At 43.5% G+C, this 25665-nt stretch overlaps 1 protein-coding gene across 1 annotated transcript in view; it reads left to right on the top strand.

The window, feature by feature from the left end:
- Positions 1-24872, top strand: part of LOC134841764 (V-type proton ATPase subunit H-like) — a 183374-nt gene extending 158502 nt beyond the window's left edge. The window contains exons 2-6 of the mRNA XM_063857801.1: positions 23000-23123; positions 23191-23290; positions 23362-23451; positions 23810-24028; positions 24546-24872. Of these exons, the coding sequence (XP_063713871.1) occupies positions 23008-23123; positions 23191-23290; positions 23362-23451; positions 23810-24028; positions 24546-24872 (852 nt within the window). The 5' untranslated portion in view covers positions 23000-23007. The remainder of the gene's footprint in view (positions 1-22999; positions 23124-23190; positions 23291-23361; positions 23452-23809; positions 24029-24545) is intronic.
- Positions 24873-25665: the final 793 nt, after the last annotated feature.

A 25665-nucleotide genomic window follows, 5' to 3' on the forward strand; every position in this document is an offset into this window, starting at 1 on the left:
ATGAATATTCTAACAGAGGAAGGACATATGGATCCACGACAAGAAGGGGCAGTTCATCCAGATATGCCACCGGGGACAATAAGTTGAGGGGCCCAGCGAATATTGGAGGAGGTTCTACTGGCAACAGACCGACCTCAGACGAATTACCGACGCGAGACGCAAATGCGACTGGGAGATGTGATTCGACAAGCTGGAGTCGTGCCAATCAAGGAAGAAGTCAACCCAAAGACTTGTACATGAGGGTAATTCCGTAGACTCCATCAGAGGGAAACAACTATCCAGCGGGGAATTCACGTGATGTAACGTCAATGGCTACAGCGTTTAAAACTCTGAACAGGTCCTTGGAGGTTTTCCTGATGGGGTTATCTAGGACCAGTGAACGCAGCGAGAAGTTCCGAAGGATTGTTAAGAAACCAAGATGCTATAAAAGGTCTTGAAGCTGCGTTTTGAGGAAGAAGACTTGACAGAAAGACAATAATGCAGTGCGCTCACCAGCAACCTTAAAGTCGGAAGCACAGCAAACAACTTTAAGATTGACTATAAAGCAGCGGCAAGAGATGCCCTGAATAGTGTCCAACAGGAATTGGCGACAAGAGAAATAGAACAAAAAGTCAAGCTCGAACTCGAAAATGAGAGAACTCAAGAACAGCTCAAAGCCTTTAAAGCATCTGAGGTGGAAGAAACGAAGGCACCGAGTAGTTTGAGCAAGAAACTGAATATGATCTTATGAAAAACATTCGGGATGGTGCCACAAGAAAGCAAGATACAGTCAATAATATCAGTAGCGTGATATCAGGTAATCAGAAACCCAAGCGAACATTCGGAGTTCACCTTGATGCATTTTGATATGAATGCGGATTATCTGAGACAAACTAGAACACTTGAGAGGCAAAATAGGTGAGGGAGACTTTGAATCCTTATGGGCGGTTATTCGGAACGCAGATGTTTTTTCAAAACATAAGGAGGATATTGGTTGTTGTAAGTTTGTCGAGCACGAAATTGAACCAGAAGAAGGAGCCATTCCCCACAGGGAAGGCGCAAGGCGAACGACATCACATAAATCGGAAGCGTGCCGAGCGGAATTAGAAATGTTGCTCGAATACGATATGATAGAATACTCGAAGACACCTTGGGCTTGCGGAGTTGTCAAGGCTAAAAAGAAAGGGGACAGGTTCGATTCTGTTATGATTTTTGCTACCTGAACGCGGTGACCACAAAAGACGCTGACTATAGACGAGAGCATAGACGAGAGCCTCTCGAATCTAGGCGATACCAAGTTTTTTACTACACTGGATCTGGTTTCTGCCTTCTGGCAGGTTCCTCTGCGGATCAGGGACAGAGAGAAGACTGGATTTGCATGTGAATTGGGTTTGTTCCAGAGGAAGAGGATGCCCTTCGGCTTGTGCAATGCCACGGCGACTTTTCAAAGACGGCTCAGGCTTTGACCAGAATAAGGAAGAAGTACGGGAATCCCGTGATATGCTACGTAGACGACGTGGCCATAGCGACACCCACCTTGGCAGATCACATCTACAGTCTCGGCGAGGTCTTCCACTGCATGAAGAGAGCCGGCTTGAAACGCAAAGCATCGAAATGTGAGATCCTTAGGTACTCAATCAAATACCTGGGAAGGATGGTAGACAGGCATGGCGTGACGCCGGATCCGGATGCAGTGGAGGCGGTGCTAACATGTAAGGCCCCCAGAACGGACACACAGCTCATGAGTTTTCTGGGATTTGTCAATTACTATCGCGAGCTCATAAAGGGATAAGCAGATAAGGTGTATCCAATGCAGCAATAAAGGGAACAAGTTCGCTTGGAATGAAAGAGCTCAGGAAGCTTTCGAGAATATAAAGCGGGAACTGTGCGAAGCGCCAGCAATAGGCATGCCGACGGAGAAATGCATGTACGTTCTCGACACTGGGCGATAGTAGTAGCGATCTCAGGAATACTGCATCGAGCAAGAATTGAATGGGAGAACAATTCTCCGGCCCATAGCATATGGCAGTAAAGTGTTGAGTGACACTGAAATGAGAGATGGTGCACCAAAAGCAGAAATGTTTGCGGTAGTCACGTTCGTGGAGAAATACCGCGCATACTTGGGGAGCGCTCTCTTTAGGTTACGCGTGGACAACACAGCTTTAACCTGGTTGAAGACGTACTCGATGGACCAGAGCTATATTGGTCGGTGATTAGTCAGGTTAGATGGCTAACACATGATAATCGAGCATAAGATGCGTGACAGTCACCGAAATGCTGATAGCCTCAGCAAAAAGACTGAGTTTTACGAAAGGCTAGAACAGAAGCAAGCCAATCAGGCGGAAATTAAGGAAGGGTTCTCGTTTCTGGACAAAGAAACTTATGAAGCGCTTCCCGTGACGAGATGATTGGACAAGTCTGAACATCCAATTCCGGGACACCCCGAGTTACCAGTGGGAGAGGCAGCAGAAATAATGATCTTATTCAAAAAAGACCTGTTGCTACGTTCAAACCTGGTCCAACAGGAACTCTCTCGTATGAACATAAGCAGCCTCTCCTTGTTAGATAGAACGGTGCAGGTCACACCACAATTGTAAAGTGGGTTACAGCATGTCTGTCATGTCAACAAGTGAAGAATCCAAGGAAACTGCGATTTTCATTGCAGTCGATTGAGTCATCTGAGTTCAACGAGGTGGTACAGATTGATCAACAGAAGATATGCATGACATGGAGAGAGAAGTGACTAGAGATGCCCTCGAATGGGCATCAGCCAAGGCATCGCTGACAGTCTGTGAGAAAGTAAAGATCAAGCCATCTAGACGCCAACATAAGGATAACGAAAGAGATTGTAAGACGGTAGTTCAGCAACTAGTATCCTCGATTCCTCAGAGCGTTTTGATGAGGACATCATACAACAAAAAAGAACAGGAGATCGGAACACAAAGGAAGACTGTCACTTTTGAGGATCCCGATCAGAAATAGGGAGAAGTTGAAGAAAACCCGGAGCAAGAAAGTTTGTCCGGGGAGAAGGACGTCGAAGAAAGTTGTCGAGTTATTGAACAAAACCCGGAACAAGAAAAACTGTCCGGGGAGTCGAAAGGGCGTTGAAGGAAATGGTCGTGTAGAGGAACAACCTGGAGGATAAAATTTTGTGCAGGGAGTTTACATGGATGAGCAGAACACACAGGTCGGAACACACAGCGGATGATCTGGAAACAGTAGTGGTATCGAAAAGTGCGATGAGCTTTTTACTGCAGAAGGAAGCAGTCAGGAACTGACCTTCAACCGTTCAGACAAGAGACAGAGTCATTGGCAAAAATCTGGTGCGTGAGGATGGGAAGATGACGCGAATCAGCCCGATAGGCTGAATACTCAATTGAGGATCATAAAGACATACTTGAAGGTGAGATATAAACTCTCGGACCTACTAAGATTGCAACAAAATGACCGTATGACGAGCAACTTGAAGAGGTGGATGGAGAAAGGGGCACCAGACAAAGGAGATCTGGATGAGGACAGTTACCGTATACTAAGACAATACTTTCTGCAGAAAGAGGGAAGGTTATATCTGAACAAGGACGGGATCGTGGCTTGTACAAGGAGAGAAGAGGACAAAGTCCTGCACAAATATAATGCATTCCGCTATATCAAACGGAACTTTTATTCAGTTCGCATGATCAAATGGGCCACCAGGGGATCAATAAAGTGTACCAGAGGATCCTGAAATTCTTTGAATGGCTTGAGATGAAGATGGCATGCGAGAAGTGGGTTACAGCATGTCTGTCATGTCAACAAGTGAAGGATCCAAGGAAACTGCGATTTTCATTGCAGTCGATCGAGTCATCTGAGTTCAATGAGGTGGTACAGATTGATCACCAGAAGATATGCATGACAGACAGTGGCTACAATCAGGTCCTGGTGATGATCGATCACTTCACGAAATATGCAGAGGCCGTGCTCTGCATAACTGCCCTCAGCAGAAGAAGACATGGGATCATCTGATCAATACGTGGATAGCAAGGCATGTTCCACATACATGACTTATAGATATCTTGCACAAGTGATGGGAGCTTATAACAGCACGCAACATTGCACCACAGGTATTAGTCCGCACATGATGTTGTCTGGACATCAAAAATCATTGCCCTTAACTTTTTTTCTATCCGGAGTATGAAGGAAAAAAGACATCGCCACAAGTTTATGTAAAGGGACGAGATCAGGCGTCAGAAGGAGCTGAACGACTTATGCAGACGCAATACGCATTAAGCGCAGGCGAGGCAGAGGAAAAGGTTTGACAAGAATGCAGCTGGTGCAAAAGCTTACTCAGTAGGAGACTACGTGTGGGTCTTTCAGAACGTCATTCCGCCGAAAGAAACGAAAAAAACTCCTGACGAAGTGGAGGGGACCGTTAATGATAACGGAGGTGCATCAAGAGCTACGCTTTTACAGACTGAGTACTGGTCAAGCTGCGCACTTTGAGAACATTAAGCCACACAACCCATCCACAGAGACTGGTGTATACATCAAAACATGGAGAAGGGCGATTTTTGGCGATGGATTCTGCTTGCGAAGTCAATGAGAAAGGTACCAGGGGAAAGAACGATGGGAATGAGGCACTAGAGGAAGGAACACGTCGGCCGCTGGACCTGGATCCCAATGAAATAATTGAAGCAGATGAAGAAACCTTACCCTACGCAGAAGAAGACTGGAAAACCCTGAGCAGATAGAGGTGCCCAAGAACATGGAACCAGATGTATTTTTTACAATGCAAACAAGACAGAGTGACAGGACAAGAACTGCAATGAAATATAAACCTTACGGTGACAATTTCGCAGTGGACAGGATTGACCTGGAGAAGATTTTGGAAGAATTGTTGGGTCTAGAAGAAATACTCGCGTCAGAGGACATAGACATAGTCGACGACCAAGACTAGGATTGGGTCGATGACCGGTCCAAGCCTGAGGTAGGATTTGATGACGATCAGCAGCAATCGTACAAACAACAATTGACGAACCTGCGCGTCTTGGGGTGGCTGAAAAAAATGACATCGGACCCAAAGGAGACCAGTGTCACAATTCAGGACGTAGACCGTGGGAGCATGAAATACATAAAAAAGGACAGGGATGATCTTTCCTCGGCAGCCCAGGAAGGGCAATTACTCATTCCTGCGTCCAATGTCAACTTAATATCCGGTATGCGATCGGCGGGGACGTCGATGGATATTTTTGTCCGGGGAGTGGGCGTAGGACTTACCCACACTGAAAAATGTTTAATAAAAAAGTTAAAAATAGCCAGAGAAACAGGTGACCTAGATGCAGAAACAGGCGAAGATCCTAAGAAACTGGATATAAGGAGATTAGAAGAGTCATATTTGAACTTGCGAAATGAATACTCGAGTAGCATTATACTAACAGATAGCGATATTTTACTTACATATGGGCTTGTGCGATAGCGATAACAGCGGACATGAATTTTAGGACAGTGTTAGCAGCAGGTTTTAAGAGAAAATATAAAAATATCGATTTTTTTATGGAAACAAACCAGGAATAGGATGTGTAGCAGCCTTGCCTCCAGATACTTCGCAAATACCAGGAAAGTACTTATGTTTCTTGGTGGCGAGGGCAACGGAAGAGCAGCAAGTGGACCCCGAAGACTTGGTTCTGTCCCTAACGAGACTGAGAGACTTTCTAGTGGAGAAGGAAGTGAAAGAGCTCTCGCTTCCAGTGTTAGACCAAAACGCAGGACGACTGCACCCACGGAAGCTGTATGCGCATATACGCGTTATCTTTTCCGATACTAACATACAAGTGTAATTTCATAAGAATTACTATTTGAGTATAGGCTGAGCGTAGGTTGAGTGTAGGATGTGTTATGTTAGATGTGATAAATTATGTTTTATGTTATTAGGACCTTGGGTATGGAAGGGTTATGACCATGATTGACTGAACGATGATCTTAGGAATAGATCCAAAGTTCTTAGGAATAGGTCCATTCTTAGGTCAAATTCGAAGATTTTAGAAATCAAATGATTTTATTTTATTTGATGATCAGAATCTATTTATCTGGCTGTTTTAATTCAATTTTAACACGAATCTGGAGTAATGTTGACAAGTGTGATACTCGTGACCTCTTTTCTAGATCCTGATTGATCATTTAGTTATTCATCAGATTTCAATTGCACAAACTGATAATCAAACCGAATTCGGTATTGATAAATTCGACTTGAATGAGCTGATGGACCTAGCGGAGGCTTATGAAGGACCAACGGTAGATACGATCTATCGCCGGCTGATGGATGGATCGAGACTTCGCTTTGGAGGATCCAGAGGTTTTCATGCTGCTGGCCGCCTGAACAAACATCTTAGGGCACGACAACCGCGGGGACCGCCCCACGGAAGTTTTATTGATGGCCGCTTATGGACAGCAGGGAGTACTAGACCGCCCAAACATGAGAGTTATGAGGTGGAGAAACGGGGCTCTCTCAGGAAATGACTAGGCAAACGAGACTGGATTGGGAAGTTCAGGATCTACCAACCAGGTGAGATGCCTGTACCGACCAAACCTAGGCCTGGATTGAGAAGGAAGCATCAGGAAATGAAAAGTGAGGCAGACTCGTCTAGTTCACAACTGAGAGCAGCTTTGCCATCAAAACGGGCGAGAGTAGAAGAGGAAGTCCAGACGAACGAGACGATGAAAGAACTAAGCGAAACGAAAGACGAACCGGAGGAAGTGAAAAAAAACCTTGCTCAGAATTGAAGAAGACCGAGACATGTGGAGGAGATTGTTCAAAGATTGCAACAAGAAGCAGGACGAGGAGATAGAACGCTTAATGCAAGATTATAAGGAGAGAACGGAAAGACTGGCATTAACGACAGCAGTAGAAACAACAATACCCACAAGTGATGTTCCTCGTGGGCAGTCCCCGATGGAGCTTCTAGCGCCTCGCGAACTGAGCGAAACAATGGAAGTGCCAATCCCAACAGCAGCCGGCAGAGTAACAATCCGGGATCCAAGTGACACCCTAGGTGATCCAGTCATGGAGAAAACTGTTCAAAAGTTGATAGAAACAGCTGGACAACTTGTGGCCAAGAGAAGTGTGACAGGTTCCAGGGTGACTGCCCCCTATGGAACGATTGACGATAAAAGCAGAGTAGAACTCTCTTCGGAAGTAATGAAGGAAACGGGAGCTGCTGACGTGACGAAACCAACAGAGACCTCAAAAGTCCCTGACACGAAGATAAGAGGAATGCCTATGAAGAAAGTGTCCCGCGCATTTGACATACAGAATAACAGCCAGATTAAGAGCAACTTCACAGGAGTTTCAGATAAGGATATGCGAGCTTGTTTTTACCGATCGACGTGGAGTCAAGCAATGAACATGCAGCAACCGCAACTCGGAACGTCACATTTGATATTGGGCGATAGTCTGGTGAGAGTTCTGCAGAACTTAAGGATCTCATGGATAACTACGGTGATGGCCTTTGGAGGCGCCACAGTAGCCCAGTTCTATCGGATGGTGGAGTTGATTAACCCAGGAAGAATTCCGGACATAATAACTCTAATAGGCACGAATAATTTTTCCAGGAGCTCGGACGAGGAAGAAGCTCATTGGGAATCGATGATGGTATGCTTTTTTACCACGCTATAGCATAAGTTTAAGTGCGCGGTACTGACAGTTTGCACCATACCGATGAGCACGAGAACATTATCGTCGACAGGAAGAGGACACAATGAAAGAGTCATCAGATGGAATAACATCGTGCGAAATCTGGCGAGTCGCAATGCTAGATGAATGATCCTGATGGATTTAGAACATGAGCTAAGAGCTATGGATAAGGCCAGATTCACCACTGATGGAATTTTTTTTGCAGTATAGAGGGACAAGGCTGGATGATTCGTGTCTTCCAGGAACGATTGGATGAGTTGGAGGTCGAACTCTTTGACACAGGAGTGCTTAGATTGGAAGAAGCCACGAATGAACCGGCGATCTCGACCTTCGTGCCTCCTAATCTAGAGACACGTATGGGATCAGTCCCAGCAGTGCCCAAGGTGCCGCAGAGCTCCAGCGAGCAAGGGCAGAGCTCGGACGTATTAGACCGACTGGGCGAAGCACCAGTGAGGAGGACCATTCATACGCGACGGCGATTGGGACCCGTCAATCCAATAGTGGACATGACCTCAGGCACCTCGAGATCGGAAACGACGAGTACAAGCAGGGAGAAACGACATCCAGACAGAAATTTTTGATGTGGTCGAGACCCGTACCTTCCCCCTGGCACGTCTATAAACAAGACCTGATGAAGTTGAACTTTCAAACTGTGAAGTTTGCAGCCGATGCGATGAGGATGCTGAATGGAGCGATACTCTCCGTGAACGGACCACACTCGATTGTGGAAATTGACTGGTTGATAGCAGCCGGAATCAACTTTAGCTCCACAACGGCCTTATGAGTCGCTGACCTTGAGGGACTGCCATCAAAAAACACAATGGGTCCAAAAAATGCCAGACCTTTGCAGGACGTAAGAATGAACCATGGCGATCAGAACCGAGAAGAGAGGCCAGGAAGATTTCTGACAACTAGAGCACTAATAGGCCAACATATGAAGATGTTTAAGCAAAGGTGGGCGCCTCCATCTCACGTACAAGAAAGAGCTTATCCAAAACAAGTATTCCAAGAAGGTGATGTCGAAAGATATGGTGAGCTGAAAATTCGAATGGACGAGACTATCTTCGCGGCGTACGACAAGGTGGAGATGAGGAAAACCAAGATATTAGTAGTTGCGCGCTCGAACTCTGTGCATACGTTTAAGTACTTGTACTGGCCTGACGTGATAATGCTGGCGGCAACCGACCTGGACTTGATGCAGATCCAGCGAAAAACTGAAATGAACGCGATAACAATCGTGTTCGCCTGCATAAACGATCACTTGCTCAGAGAGCCTAAGACGCGGAAAATGCAAAGTGAGCAATAGAAAATGTTCTAGAATCAATGGGCGAGATAATGGATGTGTTGAAAGAAGGAACAGTCCCGAAAATAACACCAAAAGCTGTATTTGCGTTGTCTCCAGGATATGCACGTCTCCCATTTGAATTGAAAATTGTGTACGCATTGGTGGCTCTGCTCTCAGAAGGGAAGTTTAATGTGATAATATCTGCCCCGGACCGGGAAGTGGAAGCGAGAAACCTGAGACCACTTTTGGCAGAATTACCGGCAGTATGGTCGAATATCTCAAACGCTATGAGAAGGTTCAAAGACCATTCGCTACACATGCTGATGTTGGATGAAGTGTTGGGGTTGGAACTGTCCAATTTCAGCAGGCAGCGACGATCTTCAAGTGATAGTGGCAATGTCCAATGACTTGTGGTTCAGGGGAATGGAGATTAAAGAAGAAGGAGAGAAGAGGCAGAACTCCAAAGAGACGAAAACTCACTTGGAAGCAATGGTTCTGCACACAAAGCCAGAGGCCAACATGTGGCTGCATTTGGCTTCCCGAATAGCAGCATTGGGTACGGACGCTTTCGAGCGAGGCCCAGCGATGATCACAAAGATTCACACCTACCTGGTAGAGGAGTTGAACTTAGTAGAAAATGCAGAGGAAAACTAAGCCAAATTTGTGACTATGATGTACCAAATAACTCTTGAAGCTTTCTGGACGCAGAATGTAAGAGGAGAAGATGGCTTCGACAGAATCGACAGTATGCTGGGAGGGTTGGGAGCTGGATGGAACGCGTCCTTCCTTGCAAAATCTACCCTGCTCTCTCTCGTTACCTCATAAGAGAATTCTTTAAAGCGGTTACCGAATTGTCGATAGTAGTGATCATGGCGTTGTTTGTGACGTTCGGAGCAGAAAGTTTTCTGAAAGGACCGGTGGTACTGCTCACCAGGGGAGTGCATAATCTACGGCCGGACGGACTCCTGATGTTGAACGCGATCACGCATGGAACTAGGGAGGGCTGATGAATTCGGCCCGTTACCCCAAGCAGATGAGAGAAAACGTAAAGAAGTTCAAAATGAAACGATCCACTGTCACCTGGTCTAAAATACGAGGCCTGAGACACACCCTGATTCAGTATCTCCTACAGCAGAATCGCTTTGGACGATGTGCGCCGTCATGCAGGAGGCATGCCCCTACTGACCGACTTGAACTTAGCTATGAGGACCGATCACTTAGCGTTGATCAGAGGAACCACTGAATTTGTGACAGTGGTATACGGTCCTGCGGTAATATTCGCGTTCCATGACGTTAGTGTGAAAGCATATAGAAGGTCGGTTTTGCACCTGAACCTCATATCGACAGTGGACGGAGCGCACTCAATTGGTGTGAATGGAATGTGCTACGCAAGTTGATGAGTGAGGATTTATTGTTCGCGAAGATAGCAGAGCCAGAGATGACGGCAATAAATTTTGATGATTATTTCTGTGACCGAATGGGTGAAGAAGAGAGAGGGCACGTTGAAGTGTTTACGAAACTCTGGAATTTGAGGCCCTACGACAAAACGAACGGCGAAATAACAAGAATTCCTCTTTTAGTGGCCTCGTACCAAAAAGTGAAAGAAGAAACGAAGGACTGGGGCAATAACAGAAAGCAGACAGAAGAAATATCTGAGTTGCCGTTGATCAGAAGGATTTTGGTCGGAGCAGACTCCGTAGTACAAACTACCAGGTTAAGAGCCTTTGAGACTAATAAAAAGAGGATGGCAAAGTTCTCTGAAACGAGAGACGCCGTGCTTCGCGGGCAGAAACGCTGCCGTGCTGCAATACACGCAGTTTGCATACACGGATGAGTGGACAAGGAGACGAATGAACAATGCAGCCACTCCGAAACCTGGTAGATTTGAGGAAGAATGGACAAAATTGGATCTGGCGCCAACGGTCATGAGAGGCAAGGCAGACTTGCAAGAGAGCGCGCTAATAGTGATGGGTGTAAAACCGGAGTTAGCGATAAGCGGGAATTTGTTAACTAGGACTGCTCTAGCGCCCTTCGGCTGTGAGTAGGTCAAAATAAAGCACGGGGAAGAAGAAGATAAGTCAGCGGGGTAGCCAGTCGTGCCAAAATTTCCATACGAGACGATGAATGACGAGCAAGGACCTTCATGGTCAGGGAGAAATCAGAAACGAGACGATACGGAGCGAGAAGACCGTCAAACGGAAGAACCAATGCAACAGGATCCCGATCAAGCGGGAAAAGATGACGATAAGGCCTCGACAGGTGGAGTGTGCAACCTAGACTTCAATTTCTTGGATGACTTTGAGATCGGGACAGAAACCTTAGAAGGGACGACTGAGCCAGCAGAAGATGAAACTTCCACGCTGGAACCTCCTTCAGCCTTTATGAATATAAGCCGAAATTTGCCGGAGAGCAGCTCTTCTGGTAAGTTGAAAACTACCGAAACGAAACTTTTGATGGAGTCTCCGGGGGGGGGGGGGGGGGGGAGAGAGAGAGAAGAATAGAAGGCACTGCCCGAGTAGTTTCTTTGGAACATTGCCAGAAGAAGAGTGGAAAGTTCACCACAGAGACCATGAGAACAGAACAGGGTGTAATTCGGACAGAGTTGCCTTCATGGAAAAGGTCTGGACGGTAGTTCAGTGATAAGGGCCCCAGTCATTGTTGAAAACAGGTCTCAACAGACCACTGATGCGAGAGATCCTCGATAAATTGGATGAATGCGAAGGGAGACTTAGCGAGTTGTTAATCGATTAGACCACTGACGAAAGTGAAGTTAATTCTCCCATAAAGGCAATGCAGCAAGAAGGCAGCAATGAAGTAGCATACCTGTCTAGAACTCGAAAAGGCACGATACGATCGAAAATGGTGATTGACAAAATCAATGATATGAAGATGAAACTTGGCAGCCTAATAGCATTAAGAAAAATTGGGAAGGCGAAAATGGACTCTGAGATCTCAATAAAAGCTGTCAACTCAGCCAAGCGAAAGCGTGTCGAAGAAATCATGGATATGGGACAAGCGACGACCAATTGCCGGACACAGATAGAAAATTGAGTGATGTAACGATGGTGCCACCCATCCTCATGGCAGGATTGGGATCAGCCAGTTGCAAAACCAATAGGAGTGACCGCACTCTGACTGGAGCGACATTGGAGATGGAAACATTTAGGCAGTGTGGACAAAGTACCCGACGAGATTTTAGATCATCTTGCATGAATCATGGAAAAGGAAGCGTCGTATGACAGCTAATCCCAGTGGAGCATAACCTATTGACAGTATCGGAAACCGTCTCGATCGACGATCCCGCTGGTGGATACATGGAAATGATGGAGTACAGAAACTCGGCGAGAGGACACCTGATCGCTCTAGAAAACAAAGGTGCCATGGAATTTTATCTGGAGGAGATGATACAAGGCACAACGATGAAACAGAAGGCATACGGAAAGTTGGTCTCCGCAGAGATGCACGTAGAACTGATACATCAGTTGGTGAGTTTACCGTGGAGAGCGGTGGTGTTAAGACACTTTGAAGAGGGAATGAGAATCACTCCGAAAAAACACTCTCTGATAGCGATACCTTAAGTGAGGACGGAGCTCCAACTTAGGTTCGCTTGGTGCATGACTGGATTGACAATGGAAGAATATGACTCAGAAGAAAGCAAAAGGTCATAGGAAGAGAAGGTGGTATTTGATGACAAGTTTAGGAGACCTCGTGACCCAAGAAGGAGCGGCAGTAGCGTGTGCGAAACGGAGAGACGCTCTCTGTTAAGTTCGATTCATGATACAATAAATATCGGTGCCAGCGTTGAATACTTGTGTCAAGATGCTGAGAGAATGTAGTGATCGAGCAAAAACCTTGCTCATACAAACAAAAGTCCAGTGAGTATTGCGGACGATTAGGAAGAAATCGTATAATTACGTGTCTGGAGTCATAGGGATGGCGTACAACCCTTTCATCAATACCGATACGTTATTGTTTCTTCGACTACAAACAAGCAGTGTTGCTAAGATTCTGGCTGGCAAGAATTGCAACCATAAGCAGCGCTGCTAATCAGCAGGCTAAATTGGGACTTGTTTTGGAAGAAAAGCTGACTGCACCTACAGTGCCAAAAACTGATAAACGAGTGGAATTTGGATTAGGATTCTCAGATGAATTACTGAAAACGAGCCTAATGGTGGTGTGGGAGTTGATGAAATCATCATGGTGTCCGAGTCCTAATGCTGATTAGATATTGCGTGTGTTACAGGATGAGCAAAGGGAGTTGAATTCAGACTGACACTTGCGTGACCTGAACATGATTTATAACTTGATGACAACAGCCCCCACGAGCAACAGAGAAAACGATGTGGAGTTGCCTGGCTGGGGCCCAGAGGACTGGGTTAAGCCTGGCAGCTGTCTGGCAAAAATCTATGGACTGGAAGATCATATGTGTGGAGGTCTCGGTTGCGTAAGGACCTTGGCAAAGCAACACAAGCAATTGACAATAAGTTGGCGTAAAAATGTCTCCGAGGTTGTTGCAAAACCAAACATAATTATATTGGAAAACGAAGAGAAGCCATAGAAGCAGAAATGAATATCCAGCAGTGTGAAACTTATCCCAGACCTTCCGGAGCGCGATATTTAGTAGGATCCAAGTTGGCTCCGATGTGCAAAAGCCGATACCCAGTACAGTTTGTAGCAGCGGATGTGAAGAGTACGAGGACGATCGTGGATCAAGCCTTCTCAGTGCCGAAATGTATAAGATTAGCGAGATTGTCGGAAAAATGTTACGAGTTGATATGTAGGATGTTCGCAGCAGCTCCAGGAAGAACCACAGACGAGTTAGAGCGGATACTGAGAAAGAAGTTCATGGGATATGCTAGCGGGAACTTTAGTGACTTTGAAATACGGGGAGCAGAGAGGATCAACAGCGACAGATTATAATGCAGCAGATAAAAACGACGAAATCAATCAAGTTATGATGGAAGTGGAACAACTACTGGAAGCGTCGGAAAAGCGTAATTGGTGAGTTCCCATGCCATTGCTTACTGAAAACATGGTAGTATCCCGGGCGCAGTAATCTGGTGTTGATCTGGGACTCTGGAGAGCTGCTCTTCATGGTTTTACCGGATTCACCACAGCCCGTAACGATAATGTTAGTTGGATTTATGATGGCAATTCGATAGTTGGAAGCTCATGTGAAGGAGACCAATCCACAAGAGACACTGACGAAAGAACAGCTGGAGGAACTTGATTGTCTAAAATATTTAGATCTTTTTGAGACAATGTGCAAAGTGTTGAACATTCTGATGGAAGTGAAGAGGATATGAGCCGAAAGAGAGAGGGCACGTTGAAGTGTTTACGAAACTCTGGAATTTGAGGCCCTACGACAAAACGAACGACGAAATAACAGGAATTCCTCTTTTAGTGGCCTCGTACCAAAAAGTGAAAGAAGAAACGAAGGACTGGGGCAATAACAGAAAGCAGACAGAAGAAATATCTGAGTTCCCGTTGATCAGAAGGATTTTGCTCGGAGCAGACTCCGTAGTACAAACTCCCAGGTTAAAAACCTTTGAGACTTATAAAAAGAGGATGGCAAAGTTCTCTGAAACTATAGACACCATGCTTCGCGGGCAGAAACGCTGCCGTGCTGCAATACACGCAGTTTGCATACACGGATGAGTGGACAAGGAGACGAATGAACAATGGAGCCACTCCGAAACCTGGTAGATTTGAGGAGGAATGGACAAAATTGGACCTGGCGCCAACGGTCATGAGAGGCAAGGCAGACTTGCAAGAGAGCGCGCTAATAGTGATGGGTGTAAAACCGGAGTTAGCGATAAGCGGGAATTTGTGGACTGCTCTAGCGCCCTTCGGCTGTGAGTAGGTCAAAATAAAGCACGGGGAAGAAGAAGATAAGTCAGCGGGGAAGCCAGTCGTGCCAAAGTTTCCATACGAGACGATGAATGACAAGCAAGGACCTTCATGGTCAGGGAGAAATCAGAAACAAGACGATAAGGAGCGAAAAGACCGTCGACCGGAAGAACCAATGCAACAGGATCTCGATCAAGCGGGAAAAGATGATGATAAGGCCTCGACAGGTGGAGTGTGCAACTTAGACTTAAAATTCTTGGATGACTTTGAGATCGGGACAGAAACCTTAGAAGGGACGACTGAGCCAGCAGAAGATGAAACTTCCACGCTGGAACCTCCTTGAGCCTTTATGAATATAAGCCGAAATTTGCCGGTGAGCAGCTCTTCTGGTAAGTTGAAAACAACCGAAACGAAACTTTTGATGGAGTCTCCGGGGGGGGGGGGGGGGGTGAAGAATAGAAGGCACTGCCCGAGTAGTTTCTTTGGAACATTGCCAGAAGAAGAGTGGAAAGTTCACCGCAGAGACCATAAGAATCGAACAGAGTGTAATTCGGACAGAGTTGCCCTCATGGAAGAGGTCTGGACGGTAGTTCAGTGATACGGATACCCGTCATTGTTGAAATCAGGTCTCAACAGACCACTGATGCGAGGGATCCTCGAAAAATTGGATGAATGCGAAGGGAGATTGAGCGAGTTGTTGATCGATTCGGCCACTGATGAAACTGAAGTTAATTCTCCCATAAAGGCAATGCAGCAAGAAGGCAGCAATGAAGTAGTATACCTGTCTAGAACTCGAAAAGGCACGATACGATCGAAAATGGTGATTGACAAAATCGATGACATGAAGATGAAACTTGGCAGCCTAATAGCATTAAGAAAAATTGGGAAGGCGAAGATGGACTCTGAGATCTCAATAAAAGCTGTCAACTCAGCCAAGCGAAAGCGTGTCGAAGAAATCATGGATATGGGACAAGCGAAGACCAATTGCCGGGCACAGATAGAAAATTGAGTGATGTAACGATGGTGCCACCCATCCTCATGGCAGGATTGGGATCAGCCAGTTGCAAAACCAATAGGAGTGACCGCACTCTGACTGGAGCGACATTGGAGATGGAAACATTTAGGCAGTGTGGACAAAGTACCCGACGAGATTTTAGATCATCTTGCATGAATCATGGAAAAGGAAGCGTCGTAGGACAGCTAATCCCAGTGGAGCATAACCTATTGACAGTATCGGAAACCGTCTCGATCGACGATCCCGCTGGTGGATACATGGAAATGATGGAGTACAGAAACTCGGCGAGAGGACACCTGATCGCTCTAGAAAACAAAGGTGCCATGGAATTTTATCTGGGGGAGATGATACAAGGCACAATGATGAAACAGAAGGCATACGGAAAGTTGGTCTCCGCAGAGATGCACGTAGAACTGATAGATAGATCAGTTGGTGAGTTTACCGTGGAGAGCGGCGGTGTTAAGACACTTTGAAGAGGGAATGAGAATCATTCCGAAAAAACACGCTCTGATAGCGATACCTTAAGTGAGGACGGAGCTCCAACTTAGGTTCGCTTGGTGCATGACTGGATTGACAATGGAAGAATATGACTCAGAAGAAAGCAAAAGGTCATAGGAAGAGAAGGTGCTATTTGATGACAAGTTTAGGAGACTTCGTGACCCAAGAAGGAGCGGCAGTAGCGTGTGCGAAACGGAGAAACGCTCTCTGTTACGTTCGATTCATGATACAACAAATATCGGTGCCAGCGTTGAATACTTGTGTCAAGATGCTGAGAGAATGCAGTGAACGAGCCAAAAACCTAGCTCCTACAAGCGCTGTTAGACATACATCAGAGCAAACCGATGCGAGTAAATATAAAAGAGCCTCTAGAACTGGAACCAATGAAGAAGGTCGACGAAATATGAAGGTTCTCAAATAAAGAGCTGAGACTCACAAAAGAATCAATGGGAGCACTATCGAAGTCCAGTGAGTATTGAAACCGTGAGTATCGAAGAAACCGTAAAATTTTGTGTCTGGAGTCATAGGGATGGCGTACAACCCTTTCATCAATGAAGACATACGTGATTGTCTTTTCGACTACGAACAAGCGGTGTTGCTAAGATTCTGGCTGGCAAGAATTGCAACCATAAGCAGCGCTGCTAATCAGCAGGCTAAGTTGGGACTTGTATTGGAAGAAAAGCTGACTGCACCTACAGTGCCACAAACTGATAAACGAGTAGAATTTGGATTAGGATTCTCAGTTGAATTACTGAAAACGAGCCTAATGGTGGTGTGGGAGTTGATGAAATCATCATGGTGTCCGAGTCCTAATGCTGATTAGATATTGCGTGTGTTACAGGATGTGCAAATGGAGTTGAATTCAGACTGAAACTTGCGTGACCTGAACATCATTTATAACTTGCAGCCTCCACGAGCAACAGAGAAAACGATGTGGAGTTGCCTGTATGGGGCCCAGAGGTCTGGGTTAAGCCTGGCAGCTGTCTGGCAAAAATTTGTGGATTGGAAGAGCATATGTGTGGAGGTCTCGGCTGCGTAAGGACCTTGGCAAAGCAACACAAGCAATTGACAATAAGTTAGCGTAAAAGTGTCTTCGAGGTTGTTGGAAACCAAAGAGAATTATATTGGAAAATGGAGAGAAGCGATAGAAGCAGAAATGAATATCCAGCAGAGTGAAACTTATCCCAGACCATCGGGAGCGCGATATCTAGTAGGATCCAAGTTGGCTCCGATGTGCAAAAGCCGATACCCAGTACAGTTTGTAGCAGTGGATGTGAAGAGTACGAGGAAGATCGTGGATCAAGCATTCTCAGTGCCGAAATGTGTGAGATTAGCGAGATTGTCGGAAAAATGTTACGGGTTGATATGTAGGATGTTCGCAGCAGTTCCAGGAAGAACCAAAGACGAGTTAGAGCCAATTTTGGGAAAGAAGTTCATGGGATATGCTAGTGGGAACTTTAGTGACTTTGACAGACGGTGAGCAGAGAGGATCAACAGCGACAGGTTATAATGCAGCAGACAAAAACGATGAAATCAATCAAGTATAGATGGAAGTGGAACAACTACTGGAAGCGTCGGGAAAGCGTAATTGGAGGAGCATCAGGTTGACGCATGGTGAGTTCCCATGCCATTGCTTTCTGCAAACATGGTGGTATACCGGGCGCTGTAATCTGGTGTTGACCTGACTCTGGAGAGCTGATCTCCATGGGTTTACCAGATTCATCACAGCCCATAACGATAGTGATAGTGGGAGTTATGATGGCAATTCGATGGCTGGAAGCTCATGTAAATGTGAATAATCGACAGGAGATACCGACGAAAGAACAACTGCAGGAACTTGATTGTCTAAAAGATTTAGATCTTTTCGAGACAATGTGCAAAATCTTGAACATTCCGATGAAATTGAAGAAGATATGGGTCAGAAGACGACTGATGCCATGGTTTAGAGCCAACATGACTGCATGGTTATACGAGAATGCCAAGAAGCATATGTCGAAGCACAGCGGAGTATACAGTGCGCATACAGTGCGCCTTACAATTGAAAAATCAAAAAAACATCTGGTGAAACTTTATGTGAAATAGAAGCCGCGGCAAATTCATACGCACAAAACATAAAGCAAACACCAAGAGACAAAGCCGTTGAAAAAACGAGGAAATATCTCAAAGGTAATGGGTTGCTGGCTGCGCCTTTTGATAAGGGGGTTGGTTTTTGCATTCTGAGGAAACAAACGTATGAATCAAAGCTAAAATTTTTGTTGCAATCTGCTCAGTTTTTGAAAAAAGATGCAACCACTGATGAGGTTATACTGAAAATTGGGAAGGAACTTAACAAAGAACTACTAGCCATGAACAAAAGAGACAAGATAAGTGATCGGTAATATTCTAAGATGAGGGCAACCCTCCCGTTTGTACGGTTTAGCTAAGGTACACTAGGCTGAGACACCCCTACAACCAGTACTCTCATTTCGAGGCAGCTCGTATGAGAATCTTAACAAAACGCTGTCAAAGTTTTTTGACATCATCGATGGAGCCAATATAGAAACCAATACTAAAGATGCCAGAGAAACAATTGAAAATTTGGCTCTGAGTCTCTTGATGTGAAAAGTTTGCACACCAACGTTCCACCGAAGGAGGCAATTGAAATTGCTTTACTGAAGCTGTACAGCCAGGAGTCTCCCCCTGAAATTCAAAGATCAACCATTAAAAGGCTTTTGAATCTGGCGGTCAGCAAAGTACATTTTAAGTGTAATGGTTCATGGTATGTACAAGTTGATGGTTTAGCAATGGGCGCGTCCCCCGCTGTTATTCTGGCAAACTTATGGCTGAAAGAGTACGATTTTGCTCTAAGACAAGAAATACCGGTGGGAACGAAGTTACAGCAAATTAATGACAAAAAGAGTTTGTGCCCATGTTGCAGCAGAAAAGTCACATATAGATCAAAGGGGGTTGAATGCGAGAGTTGCAGAAACTGGTATAATCTAAAATGCGGAAAAATATCCGATGACGTATACGCATCAATAACCGAGATAGTCTGGTATTGTGAAAGCTGCTCCCGCACTCAGAACAAGAAGAAACATACTTCTCAGGTGAAAATGTTCCTCAGGTATGTGGATGACATTGTTAGAACAGTCAGAGGGGAGCCGAGTTGTCTTCTCGATGCCGTCGATTCTCATCTTCCAAATCTGCAGTTCACTCTAGACGTACAAACTAATTCGGAGGGGAACTTGCCGTTCCTGGATTTGAACATAAATGTATCGCAGGATAGGATTGTAACTTGCAGTTGGTATCAAAAACCAACATCTACTGGACTACACTGAACTATAGAAGCTGCGCCCCAAATCAGTATGAGCGTAGTGTTATCCAAGGCACCGTGCACAGAATTTTTAGTAGTAGATCCAGCAGGAAGCAGTTTGATAAGGCTATGGAAACTGAAAGGGCGCAATGGCTGTCAAATCAATACCTTGAAAATTGGTCCGCAAAGGTGGCGGCAGACGCCCCGAGCAAAATCATCGAGGGTAAAGGCAAGCCCCTCGATAGTGAGAGGTGTTTGTCAACTCAATCACCAGCGGATTTGAAGAGCCCAATGCTTATGATGCAATATTGAGGTAACCAAAGCCAATATTTTGCCAACGGGTTACGAATTTTAACTAACGTTCAAGTGGTTTTCACCACAAGAAAGCTAGAATCATGTTTACCATCACTGAAGTCAGCATTCAATTTTCTAATGAATCTAAGTCAAGAGTGGTTTATAAAGTGTCATGTAGTGGATGCACTTCCACCTATGTCGGACTAACTGTTCGACATTTGACCTCTAGAATTGAGGAACATAAAAAAGGGATTCACCAGAAGGCCTCCACCTTCAGGGAAATACCGCAGATCTCAGTTGAGAAATTATACATAAGTCAAACAACAAATTACAATTGTTGTTACAAGAAGCAAAACATATCAGGAAAAAGAAACCGGGCCTGAACACGCGCGATGAGTTCAGGAGCAAGGAGTTAACACTGAAAATTTAGTCCCAAAATGTTTTTGGTTCTTTATGTAAAACGTACATGTCTAAATCGAAATTATGACTCAGGAACTTCCAGTCAAATAAATTGAAAAATGTTTAATTAATTTTAGAGGATAAAAATTTTTTAATCTCAATAGTAATTTAGAAGTGAACTGTGTTTTGATTGGCTTATTTTTTAACATAATGGTTTAGAACCAAAATGTATGTGAATTATTGTAAATAGCATTTGTAAATTGATGTATTATCGTCATGTAGATTAGTTTATTTTAAGAATCCTGACAATGCACATAGTTGCGATTACGTTTGAAATTTACTTTTAGCAAAAATCTCTTCAGTCACAGTGGGCCTTTAATCCATTTCAGATGAATCAACCTAAAACCCGCTGTATCTCAACATGACTCTGTGAAAATACACTCAATAAATTGAATTATGTACTCACATAGTGACGCAACTCTAGAATTAAATAAATATTGTAAGTAAGGAACTTTGGAAATTTTAGGGAATAACTAGTTTTAACTCCGTTTCTCAGTTGAGTTTTTCAGTTGAGACATGTGTTCGGTTTTGAACGGTTGACAGCTGTAGTATAAAAGACGTTACCGAGGATGGTTGGCACGTTACCGAGGATGGAAAAGACGTTACCGAGGATGGTTGGCATGGTCTTTCTTGCCTCAAAAGTGCAGGGAGATTCTCTAGGCATTCAAACCTGAATGCCCTTATAAAGCAGAGTCTATCATCTACTCACATTCCGTCTATTTTAGAACCACGACACCTCTACAGGACCGATCAGAAGCGACCAGACGGTTTGACGCTCGTTCCATGGGCTGATGGTAAGCAGCTCTTGTGGGATGTAACGGTAGTAGACTACTTAGCTCCTTGTAGGATTAATGCCGGGTTTGTTTGTAACCCTGGTACGGCTGCCGCTGAAGCGGAAGTGCGAAAAATTGACAAGTATAAAGATCTTGTAAATGATGGATATCTTTTTCAACCGCTAGCTTTTGAAATTCAGGGCGCGGCTGGCCCCAGCACAGAAGTTTTTTTGAGCAAGCTTTGTAAGAACCTAAGCATATGCACTGAGGAACCCAGAGCAGGCAGCTTTTTAAAACAGAGAATCTCCCTGGCAATACAGATTGCGAACGCCGCTTGCGTACTCGGAACAATAAATGACAAAATAACTTTCGACGAAATTTTTTACTTGTAACACTTGTATATTATATTATCTCGTGTCGAGTTGCGTGTTCTTATTGAAGAAACGTAACCCGTATCGATTTCAATTGAAAAGGACTTAAACACGTGTCATCTTCTCTTATCATTATCACTTCCATATCTAAAAAATTCCAAGGATTTTGACTGGAATACATGATGAAGGGACTATGACTGTAAATTCGGTTACTATGATACTTCTGACCTTCTGATTACCTTGAAAAAAAAAGCTGTTTTAGATGGTGTCCGGCTAATAAGACGACAACTGTTAAAACGACAGCTGCTTTTGATGGGACCTTAAGACGACACTACACGCTATTCTCAAAATTGCATTTCTGGAGTAGTTTTGAAAATTACTTTCTATAATGCTTCTGTCTTAATGTCTTGTCGTTTAATGTCTTGTGATCTTCATGCCTTGACGTCTTAATGGCCTGTCGTATTTTTTTTATTAAGCATCGTTCTAGAGCTATCGAAAGAATACTGAGTCTGCAGCTGAAAGAAAGTTAACAAACTTGACTTTGTCGGCTTTATTGATTTCATCCCAATTTTTGTCGGCTCTCTTGCCCGGTCTTCAGTTCCCTAACTTGTTGGTAGATTTTCAAACATATTTTTGTCGAGTTTTTCAATGTAGTTAATGGTTTCCTGGTTTTAAACGAGCCATAATTGTCTGTTACAACATGTTTTCAAGTATTTTTTATGGAAGAAATTTTCAGTTTTTCAGGAGGCATAGTTTCGATTTAATGTTTTCGTTCTGAAAGTGCATCTAATAATTATAGTTTCAATTAGTTGGGTGTGTTTTAGGTTCAAGCTGTTTCACTTGAAATCGATTCTAGGTAATGGCATATCTTACTGTTTTCATGTCAAATATTTTTCGAAGAAAAAATCCCAGAAAAATTTATTTGCCATTTTTTTTTTCAATTTTACTTTCATTTTGATCCTACTTTATAGCAAATAACGTATAGGGACTGTGCTTGTCCGCAATTATGTTCCTGTAAGATATGCAAGTTGTTTAATTGCCCGAGTTTAAGCAAAGTTTTTGAGTAAATTAACAATTTTTGTATCTCGATTGGGTTACCAATGTTTTTTCTTATCGTTTCTGTCTATTGGTTATGAGAAAGAATTGAATGAAGTTCATGTGGCCCGATCCTTCTTATCATTTTTAGGTAGTTTTTTCCTATAAGACTTGCATTTTTTTGATTTCTCCAATAGAGTTCATTCAGTGTTTGTTTTTGGCATTTAGTTTTTTCGCGAGTGGTTCGAAGCTCAGCTTTGCCCCTGTCTGTATTTTATTATACAATTTGTCATTTAATTTTCTTACCTTTGAAGCCCATTTAACTTAAACGTTTTCCTCTAATGCATAGGTATCGGCCTTCGGCGCATTTATGAAGCTTACGTCTTTCTCTCTATCTAGATCTGAGCAGAGTGGCATCCCATTCTTGTGTATTGTCGCCAATCCAAGTATTGCACAATAAACCAATCATTTAAAATGGTTGCAGATAAAAATGGCTACTGAGTTTGCTACCCAGTCTTTCAAAGACATGCCAGGTGCCATGGACAAGCTGAAAATTGAAGCGGTGGAAGTAAGAGAATCCCGAATCAATTGGCAGAGCTATTACCAGTAATTTGTTTGTGAACAGGTGCTCCAACCGCTAGTGCCAGGCTTTATATCAACGCTGTTGTTTTAGAGGTCAAATGATCAGCAAAGAAGACTTTGAGTTTATCCAACAATTCGATTTGGCACCTAGACACCGTAAATGCGAATTATTAGATACCAAAGGACCCGAGGTAAATTGGCTGCTGGTCTTGTCGTACTTGGATATATTAAAAACTTGATTTGAAAAAAGATGAAGTTTTAGTGCGTGAAATCAATCCTGACATTGCTTCGCCATATTCCAAAAGATCAGAATCTGCGATACATTTTGACAATTGTCGATGATCTGCTGGAGGTTTGTTCAAAGCGTTTTTGAGTTTGAATAACATTGAGATCATTGAAGTTATTGAAATCTCTATTTGTTTTTATTTATAGGATCAATTACGTAGAATAGTAGCGATGTAAAATAAAGAATGTGAACAAAATGAAAATTATTAACAATTCATGGAAGTTGATGTTTTTTGGTCATAGGTGTTTGTACTTTTTCTCAACGTATCATAGTGTGTTTCTAGTTTTAACTTTGCCGAAGAAATTTACCATTAAGTGCACCAGCCGAGATTTCAAATAGTGCAAATGGGACTTTTGGCCTTCGGAACTTTCACGGTTACTATTAATCTGCTCTTAATCTTCACCTCATAATTGTTTGTTTGCAGGAAGACAACTCGCGGGTAGAATTATTCGTGCAGCATTCGAAGAAAGGAGGCTCTAGTCTGAGTTGCTTTCTCCCCTTTCTACTCAGACCGGATGCCTTTATTGCTCATCAGGTGGCTAGAATTTTGGCTACGATCTGTGTTAACGCAGTAGACCAGATGGAGGAACAGGATCTGGATTATTATTTCACATGGTTTATTACGCAACTTGGAACAAACGGTGTAAGTCCATTGTGGTTGTAGTCTTTCTGGTCTCGAAGAGGCTGTACAACTGATTATTTCAAGCCTTAAAGTAACATAACAAGATATGAGTTGACTGGTTCATCCTTTCAGTATTAAAAAATCTCAAAGGATTTGAAGATACGATATTTCAAGAAAGGTTAACGGGTTGTTTGGTATGGTGTACCAGTGTAACCTTTTTTTACGAATCACCACTTGCATCGGAAAAATTAATTTTCTTGAAAATAGAAGAAAAATAGTAGTTAACTAAATATTCGAAAGTATTAGGAGAGTATGTACTCTGACAAGATAATGCGAACAGATTGGAGAGGGACCTAAACATAAACAATAATTGATTTTGTCAAATAATTGAAAGCGTGAGTATTATTCAGTCACTAAAAATCACGACTACGAAAAGATATCCTTAAGAAAAATGCGTAGATGATTCCGAAAGCGATTTCTACTGAATTTTTCCATAACGCTACGATTTTCAAGATACTTGGAAACTGTTATCTTTTAGAACGAATACCTCCAAAACGTTGCAAGATGTTTGATGAAGTTACTAAGTGTAGAAGCTTATAGACAGCGACTGGTTAACACGAAGGAAGCTGTAGGAGTAATCATTAGAGCTCTTGGGAAAAAGATCCGATTCCAGTTGCAGTACCAGCTCATTAACTGTCTCTGGCTGCTGTCGTTCAGTCAAAATATAGTGGAGACTACTTTGGTACAGTACAATCCCATACCCGTGTTGGGTTCCATTCTCAGCGAGGCTATCAAAGACAAAGTTATCAGGATCACTGTCGCATTTTTCAGAGTGAGTTCGATGATTGCGCTCGATCAAATATAACTTTCAGATTAACAGTGGAGTTAACAAAATCTTTTGATAGCTTGATTTACAATAAAATCAAATTTCTTGGCATCTCCATCCCATTTGGTCGAGAGATAACGACTCTATCTGGAACGGTAAAGGTCTCAGGTTTGAATCATTTTCTAGACCAGGACTTAATTTTTTTTTTCAAATTGCAAATATTCCGCGTTAAAAATTTTGTTGGCCTATCGTTAGTCTGATTATGTTTCGTCTTAGCTTCCAAGTCACACTTTTTTATACTGTAAGCGGTTTTCATGGTAGTTGCAAGTGTATTTGATTAACTATCCCTGATTTTGTATATTTTTTCTCGAATTTAAAAATATGGTTTTATTTTTGTCTGCTATATTCCAATGTTATGTCTGAGCGATATCGCAAATGGTGCAAAGCTCCGCTTTGCCTACTGTGAATTATGGCATTAGGTTTTACACCTCGAGACATTTAATTGTTCCGACTATTGAAAATAGGGAGGAACTTTGTTCTCGGGTGTGTTTTAGTTTTCTTTTTTTTTGTTTTGCACGAAAAATCAGGAACCACAAATAATCATCGTAATGGGTGGAGTGATATATCATAATAAAGCCCTTTCATTCCTGATTCGAGAGACCAGTGTCCTAGTGGCGAGAAAAACCGGTGTGAAGTTTTTGAGTTTTAGTCTAACTTTGAGCTTAAAAAGCACTTAAATAATGAACTCAAATAATGCACTTTTTGAGTTCAATTGAAATTCATCTGCTGAAAATGACGTAAATAGCACTCTCCAAATACGAACGTGGAAATG

This window comes from Symsagittifera roscoffensis, chromosome 3 (assembly GCF_963678635.1).
Source record: "Symsagittifera roscoffensis chromosome 3, txSymRosc1.1, whole genome shotgun sequence".
Classification (NCBI taxonomy): Eukaryota; Metazoa; Xenacoelomorpha; order Acoela; family Convolutidae; genus Symsagittifera; species Symsagittifera roscoffensis.